The sequence below is a fragment of the Entelurus aequoreus genome, linkage group LG17, assembly GCF_033978785.1.
Source record: "Entelurus aequoreus isolate RoL-2023_Sb linkage group LG17, RoL_Eaeq_v1.1, whole genome shotgun sequence".
In the NCBI taxonomy this organism is placed as follows: domain Eukaryota; kingdom Metazoa; phylum Chordata; class Actinopteri; order Syngnathiformes; family Syngnathidae; genus Entelurus; species Entelurus aequoreus.
In genome coordinates, this window is record NC_084747.1 from 23,261,229 (window position 1) to 23,270,007 (window position 8,779).

Below are 8,779 nucleotides of genomic sequence, written 5' to 3' on the forward strand. Positions count from 1 at the left end.
GGGCCCTCAAGAGAGCAAAAATCTCCTATTTTGACATATAGTTTCTTCCCCTAATACCATATTGTTCAAGTCTAGTCATTTAAACGCTCTGGGAACCTCAAGGAATACTCCAATGGTGCACTTTTTTTTGGTGCTTTCTTCTGTTGAATCAACAATGACCTATTTGATGGCTTTCACTCACTACTTGAATTTTGTCAAGGAATGTATCAAGCCGCACAATTAATACATTTTGCAAAATTGAGGAAGCAATGAAATGGGCCCAGAATTTGTCCATTGGTTTGACTTTGGCTATTTCCATTTGATGAGGAACCCCGCTATCTAAAGGTCCAAGCAGTCTCTAAGATGGTTGCCCGTCTCTCATGCTTTTGTCCACCCAGGTTAATATGCCTTGACCGGTATGGAAACTGAAAGTTAACCTGAACACACCAGGCTGGTACTTCATGACACCACCAATAATACTGTTACAGAACCAAGGCCAAATCTAGGACACTCTATTCTGTTTAAAGGTGGAAAATATTCCCCTGACAGAATCTAGTGAGAGAATTGTAGCAGGGAAAGAAAGTTCAGATGGTGAGAGAAATGTTTGCTGTGCCCGCAGGCGGTGGAGAACCCTTCTTGCGCCGAGATCCGAGACGTCCTGACGGCGGCCGGCATGAACGTCTACATGGAGGTGAGCGCGCCACGTGGTAGCAACGGCGTCCCCCCGGGACTAGAGTCCACTTTGTGTTTCCCAGAACAAGATGCATCCCGGGAGTGGAACCGGGACGTGCAGTTCAAAGGTCGGATCAGGGTCCAGCTGAAGCAGGAGGACGGCAGCTTGTGCCTCGACAACTTCGCCACCCGTGAGTCCGCACGCCCTCGCCAAAACGTGGGCGGGTCGCTGACGAGACGCCGCTTTGTGCCTCAGGTAAAGACGTGATGTTCTACGTGGCCGAGATGATCCCCAAACTGAAGACGCGCACAGCAGAAGAGCGGCGCGGGAGAAAGCAGCGCTCTGCAGGGCGACGGCGGCAAGAAGACCAAGAAGAAGAAGAAATGACACCGCTTCCTTTTTCCACTTGGTCTCTTGTTTTGAAACTCTGAAAGGCGTGCGACGGCACACCCATCACATCCTGCCTGAGGAAGGAAGTCTTTTTATTATTATTTTTTTTAATTCAGAAGATGTCTTTAGTTTTCAAATGAATGGACTAAACAATCTTTCATTTCATTTATTCAGGTTTAAAAGGGTCAGTACATACTAATAAACATAAAATAACATGCAGTATACTGTGTGTATATAAGTATGTGTATGTATATACACATAGTATTTATTCATAAGGATACATTTTAGGCTGTATCCAAGCAACCAGAAGAGGATTTTCTTACCTGAAAAGTTTCATTTTATTTTTCATACCAAATAATACCAACCTTTTTTTTTAAATGATATTTTTAACACCAATTTCACACCTAAAATATTGAGCCCATTGGCATTGTGCATTTTTTCTTACCTGTTTTAAGAATCCATAACTCTCCTGATATTTATCACAGGAAAAGGATGCATAAAAATCACTAGAATCTTAAATACAAGACCTGTCTGCTGATACTGGTTTTATTGTTGTTTCCATGTTTAACTGCACTATTACAGACGACCAAAGTGTGCTGTTGATATTTGACTTCATTACAAGTCAAGTCATCTGACATATATGTGGTTATTTATTATTATTATAACAAGGAATGCTAACAGTAAAAAAGCAGCAGTTAGCCTCATGCTTAACTAGCTTAGCTTAGCATTTAGCGGCTAAGCACAATAGTTACCCATTAATATTTGACTTCTTTACAAGTCAAGTCATTTGACATAATTGTGGTTATTTGGTGACAGAAAAACATTTTATATAATTATTATAACAAGGAATGGTAACAGTAAAAAAGCAGCGCTTAGCCTCATGATGCTAACTAGCTTAGCTTAGCATTTAGCGGCTAAGCACAATAGTTACCCATTGATATTTGACTTCATTACAAATCAATTAATTTGACATAATTGTAGTTATTTGTTTTGCTGACAGGACAATATTGTTATATATTTGTTATTAATACAATGAATGGTAACAGTAAAAAAGCAGCAGTTGACGCTAACTAGCTTAGCTTAGCATTTAGCACAATAGTTATTCAGAGTCATTGATAATGAGATCATAAACTCAAAGAAAAGACGTGCCGCCCTTTTAAATAAAAAATGACTCAATTCCAAGGCGTCGTGAGGTGTTTACATTGGTTGCTAGGCAACAGTAGTCATGTGACCAGCGCGTCGTGGTATGAGTGGTGACGTCACTCTTGAAGCAGACCGTTCCTGAAGAGCGGAAGACTTCATCCGCTGCTGCGGACCTGGACTCAAATGACGGGAGTTCATCTCGACCCCAACCGGGCTCCGGTGGCCTTCGGGCGGCTGGCCATACCGGAGCTCTTCGCCCAGCTGGAGGAGGCCGACACCGGCAAGAAGCTCCGGGCTCTGGCGTCCCTGTGCGACCTGACCCACGACCCGGAACGCCTGTACCAAGTCGTCAGTGAAGGTACCTGGTACCTGGTACCTGCGGGTCCAAGGTGGCCCTCACACCTGTTGGCTTTTGCAGGCTTTCTGGGACATCTGGAGGCTTTGTTGAAGGACGAAGACCCAGCAGTCCGAACCAGAACCTGCGAGCTGCTCCACCTGCTGACCAGCCACAACATCGGCAGGTACAGCTGCTCGCCAGCAGGGGGCGCCACACACCTTGCAAGGGGGCCCCCCAGGGCCATTTGTCATTGGATTGTAAAATTGGTACTAACAGAAAGCTCAAATCAAGAGCAAACAGGTGAAATGTAAACATCCAAAGTTGTTATTGCTCCAAAAATAATAATAATCAAAGTCAATTATTGATCTTTACAAAGCTCCAATGACTTCACATCAAATATATTCAACTTCAAAACATTTTGGGGAGAAAAAAGTGTTTTGCCCTCATAAAACACACTTTTCTTCGACATAAAGGGCATAAAACAAACAAAATAATCCCATAAAAAACAATATTAATAAAAGATAATTGTCGGATAGATTTGAAGTTGATCTCGAGATTTCAGCACAGAAGTAAAAAAAAAAGAAAAAAGTAAGACTTATTTTAAACACTTTTTTGTGGGATTTAAAAAAAAAAAACTTTCATCACTCAAAAATAATAATAAATCAAAGTCAGTGTTGTTATTGACTTACTCAAGCCACCAATTACTTCACATCAAATATTACATTAACAAATATTTTTTGGGGAAAATATCACATATTTTGTGTTTTTGGCCAAATAAAACACATGTTTTTTATTTATGACAAAAAGGTCATTAATTGTAATCCAATAACAGATCGGAAGTTGATGTAGAGACTTCAAGCATTGAAAGTTAAATAAAAAAATGGTATGACTTATATTTAACACTTTTTTTGAGCGGGACCCTTTTGGGGCCCCAAGTATTTTAGTGGGATTTTTTTTTTTTAAATAACTTTCATCGCTCCAAAAATAATAATAAATCAAAGTCAGGGTTGTTATTGACATATTCAAGGCACCAATTACGTCACATCAAATATTACATTAAAAAATATATTTTGAGGAAAATATTGCATCATTTTTGGCCAAATAAAACAAAAGTTATTGTTTTGGACAAAAAGGTCATTAATTGTAGTCGATTAACAGATCGGAAGTTGATCTATAGAGACTTTAAACGTTGAAAGTTAAAAAAAAAAAGTAAGACTTATTTTGAACACTTTTTTGAGTGGGACCCTTTTGGGTCCCCAAGAATTTTAGTGGGATTTTTTTTTTTTTATATAACTGTCATTGCTCAAAAAATAATAAATCAAAGTCAATGTTGTTATTGATATATTCAAGGCACCAATTACTTCACATCAAATATTTAAATTTAAAATATCTTTTGAGGAAAATATTGCATACTTTGTGTTTTTGGCCAAATAAAACAAAAGTCATTAATTGTAGTCGATTAACAGATCGGAAGTTGATCTATAAAGACTTTAAACGTTGAAAGTAAAAAAAAAAAAGTATGACTTATTTTGAACACTTTTTTGAGTGGGACCCTTTTTGGTCCCCAAGAATTTTAGTGGGATTTTTTTTTTATATAACTGTCATTGCTCAAAAAATAATAATAAATCAAAGTCAATGTTGTTATTGACATATTCAAGGCACCAATTACTTCACATCAAATATTTAAATTTAAAATATCTTTTGGGGAAAATATTGCATACTTTGTGTTTTTGGCCAAATAAAACATACCTTTTTTTAAATGACAAAAAGGTCATTAATTGTAGTCGATTAACAGATCGGAAGTTGATCTATAAAGACTTTAAACGTTGAAAGTAAAACAAAAAAAGTATGACTTATTTTGAACACTTTTTTGAGTGGGACCCTTTTGGGTCCCCAAGAATTTTAGTGGGATTTTTTTTTTTATATAACTCATTGCTCAAAAAATAATAATAAATCAAAGTCAATGTTGTTATTGATATATTGAAGGCACCAATTACTTCACATCAAATATTTAAATTTAAAATATCTTTTGGGGAAAATATTGCATACTTTGTGTTTTTGGCCAAATAAAACATACCTTTTTTTTAATGACAAAAAGGTCATTAATTGTAGTCGATTAACAGATCGGAAGTTGATCTATAAAGACTTTAAACGTTGAAAAAAAAAGTGTTACTGCATCACATAATAGAAAAAGTATGACTTATTTTGAACACTTTTTTGAGTGGGACCGTTTTGGGTCTCCAAGAATTTTGTTGGGATTTTTTTTTTTTATACAACTGTCATTGCTCAAAAAATAATAATAAATCAAAGTTAATGTTGTTATTGACATATTCAAGGCACCAATTACTTCATCTCAAATATTTAAAAATAAAAATATCTTTTGGGGAAAATATTGCACATTTTGTGTTTTTGGCCAAATAAAACAAAAGTCATTAATTGTAGTCGATTAACAGATCGGAAGTTGATCTATAAAGACTTTAAACGTTGAAAGTAAAACAAAAAAAGTAAGACTTATTTTGAACACTTTTTTGAGTGGGACCCTTTTTGGTCCCCAAGAATTTTAGTGGGATTTTTTTTTATATAACTGTCATTGCTCAAAAAATAATAATAAATCAAAGTCAGTGTTGTTATTGACATATTCAAGGCACAAATTACTTCACATCAAATATTACATTAAAAAATATATTTTGAGGAAAATATTGCATCATTTTTGGCCAAATAAAACAAAAGTTATTGTTTTGGACAAAAAGGTCATTAATTGTAGTTGATTAACAGATCGGAAGTTGATCTATAAAGACTTTAAACGTTGAAAGTAAAAAAAAAAAAGTATAACTTATTTTGAACACTTTTTTGAGTGGGACCCTTTTGGGTCCCCAAGAATTTTAGTGGGATTTTATTTTTTTTAAACTTTCATTGCTCAAAAAATAATAATACATGAAAGTCAGTGTTGTTGTTGATATATTCAAGGCACTGATGAGCCGTATTTGAATGTTGCTCATACTGGGAGACAAGTGGACGCTATTATGTGACGCAGTAACACTTAGCAGCCAGCAGGAGGTGCTAGTCATGCTCTATTATGTGACGCAGTAACACTTAGCAGCCAGCAGGAGGTGCTAGTCATGCTCTATTATGTGACGCAGTAACACTTAGCAGCCAGCAGGAGGTGCTAGTCATGCTCTATTATGTGACGCAGTAACACTTAGCAGCCAGCAGGAGGTGCTAGTCATGCTCTATTATGTGACGCAGTAACACTTAGCAGCCAGCAGGAGGTGCTAGTCATGCTCTATTATGTGACGCAGTAACACTTAGCAGCCAGCAGGAGGTGCTAGTCATGCTCTATTATGTGACGCAGTAACACTTAGCAGCCAGCAGGAGGTGCTAGTCATGCTCTATTATGTGACGCAGTAACACTTAGCAGCCAGCAGGAGGTGCTAGTCATGCTCTATTATGTGACGCAGTAACACTTAGCAGCCAGCAGGAGGTGCTAGTCATGCTCTATTATGTGACGCAGTAAGACTTAGCAGCCAGCAGGAGGTGCTAGTCATGCTGTATTATGTGACGCAGTAAGACTTAGCAGCCAGCAGGAGGTGCTAGTCATGCTGTATTATGTGACGCAGTAACACTTAGCAGCCAGCAGGAGGTGGTGTTGTAAGAAGGCTCTGCTTGTGCTGTCAGACACGCCCTCCTGTCCTCGCCCCTCCTCCCTCGCCTGTCACTGCTGCTGGACGACCAGTCGGCGCCCTGCAGGACGCGCGCCCACCGCGTGATGAACAGCCTGGCGGTGCTGCCCGCAGGTACACGCGGCGAGGTCACGTGACCGGAGAGGGCGGGGCAAGTGACGGGGGAAGTGACTTGTTTGCAGGCGCCGACGCCCTGCAGTCGCTGCTGGCCAAGCTGATGGCGAAGGTGGAGGAGGCGGAGGCGGAGGAGGAGGTGCAGGCGCTGCTGCTGTCCACGCTGAGCTGCGTCACCCGCCAGGACGCCCTCGCCGCGCTGGCCTGCCGCGGCGTGGCGCTGGTGGCCTGCAAGCTCTCCCACGCCTGCTCCGACATCCGGCGGGAGGCGGCGGGGGCCATGATGGCGCTCAGGTGGGTCGGCCGACGCGCGGACTGTTGCCATGGCGACTGACTCTCACCCATTCAGCGTTCCCGTGGAGGGGAAGCGTCAGGTGTGCGAGGCGGCCGTCCTGCCCGTCCTGGCGGGGCTCCTGCGGGACCCGGACGTGGACGTGCAGGCCAACGCGGCGGGCGCCATCATGAATGCGGTGGTCATCACCACAGGTGACGTCCGCCCTCGCCGCCTGACCCCTCCCCCTCCCCCTCCCCCCTCACCGTGTCGCCCCCGCAGGTAAGCGCCAGTGCCTGGACCTGGACGTGCTGCCCGTCCTGCTGGACCTGGTGTGGGAGCGCAGGAAGGACGAGGACGAGGAGAGGAAGAGGAAGGCCCTGGTCCTCTACTCGCTCAGAGCTCTCACCTCATTGGCCGAGGCTCCTGAGGGCCGGCGCCGCCTGCTGGAGCAGCTCCCCCTGCTGGTGGGGAGGACCACACCCGAGGACGACCCCGACGTCTGCAGAGCCGCAAAGACCGCCGTCAGCGTGGTCACATGGTTGCCCTGAGAGCTCGTGACCAATAAAAAGTGGGATGGAATGTTGCTGTGGTGTACGTGCCTGACGCCTGAAGAGCGCGCTAGACATGGAGTCGACAGCTCCATGTCTATCCCAAACTAGACATTGAGTCGACAGCTCCATGTCTAGCGCCAAACTAGACATGGAGTCGACAGCTCCATGTCTATCCCAAACTAGACATGTAGTCGACAGGTCCATGTCTAGCGCCAAACTAGACATGGAGTTGACAGCTCCATGTCTAGCGCCAAACTAGACGTGAAGTCGACAGCTCCATGTCTAGCCCAAACTAGACATGGAGTCGACAGCTCCATGTCTAGCGCCAAACTAGACATGGAGTTGACAGCTCCATGTCTAGCGCCAAACTAGACATGAAGTCGACAGCTCCATGTCTAGCCCAAACTAGACATGGAGTCGACAGCTCCATGTCTAGCACCAAACTAGACATGGAGTCGACAGCTCCATGTCTAGCCCAAACTAGACATGGAGTCGACAGCTCCATGTCTAGCCCAAACTAGACATGGAGTTGACAGCTCCGCGTATAGCCCAAACTAGACATGGAGTCCACAGCTCCATGTCTAGCGCCAAACTAGACATGGAGTTGACAGCTCCATGTCTAGCCCAAACTAGACATGGAGTCGACAGCTCAATGTCTAGCGCCAAACTAGACATGGAGTTGACAGCTCCATGTCTAGCACTCTCACACTCTCAATGGTTTGAACAAGCAGAACTGGACCAGGCGGCTCTGATTGGCTGCTGCCAGCGTGGGGTCATGTGACATTGAAGTGACGTCTGATTGGCTGAAGTGATGCCTTCAAAGACGCTCAGTCTGAATGGACACATTTTTACTGGCTGACCTGCCACGCTCAAAAGACGACAACACCCGTCATAAATCTGCCTTTTGTTATATATACACATTATTGACACATATACACATCTATATCTACACTTCTTACATATACTATATATACTTATATATACTATATATACTTACATATACTATATATACACATCTATATCTACACTTCTTACATATACTATATATACTTATATATACTATATATACACATCTACATCTACACTTCTTACATATACTATATATACTTACATATACTATATATACTTACATATACTATATATACACATCTACATCTACACTTCTTACATATACTATATATACTTACATATACTATATATACACATCTACATCTACACTTCTTACATATACTATATATACTTACATATACTATATATACTTACGTATACTATATATACACATCTATATCTACACTTATTTCATATACTATATATACTTACATATACTATATATACTTACATATACTATATATACTTACGTATACTATATATACACATCTATATCTACACTTCTTACATATACTATATATACTTACATACTCTATATATACTTACATATACTATATATACACATCTATATCTACACTTCTTACATATACTATATATACTTACATACTCTATATATACTTACATATACTATATATACACATCTATATCTACACTTCTTACATATACTATATATACTTACATATACTATATATACTTACATATACTATATATACTTACATATACTATATATACACATCTATATCTACACTT

At 40.9% G+C, this 8,779-nt stretch overlaps 2 protein-coding genes across 2 annotated transcripts in view; both read left to right on the forward strand.

The window, feature by feature from the left end:
• The window catches only part of srp19 (signal recognition particle 19), a 6,955-nt gene extending 5,278 nt beyond the window's left edge, over positions 1–1,677 (forward strand). Inside the window, 5 exon segments of the mRNA XM_062024147.1 lie at positions 599–670; positions 735–747; positions 750–842; positions 908–963; positions 965–1,677. Of these exon segments, the coding sequence (XP_061880131.1) occupies positions 599–670; positions 735–747; positions 750–842; positions 908–963; positions 965–1,039 (309 nt within the window). The 3' untranslated portion in view covers positions 1,040–1,677.
• Positions 1,678–2,312: 635 nt separating this feature from the next.
• rsph14 (radial spoke head 14 homolog) lies at positions 2,313–7,159 on the forward strand. Its single transcript, XM_062024149.1, has 6 exons — positions 2,313–2,543; positions 2,604–2,706; positions 6,198–6,316; positions 6,385–6,610; positions 6,666–6,802; positions 6,870–7,159. Exons 1-6 carry the CDS (start codon positions 2,369–2,371, stop codon positions 7,136–7,138), a joined length of 1,029 nt encoding a protein of 342 aa, XP_061880133.1. The 5' UTR covers positions 2,313–2,368; the 3' UTR covers positions 7,139–7,159.
• Positions 7,160–8,779: the final 1,620 nt, after the last annotated feature.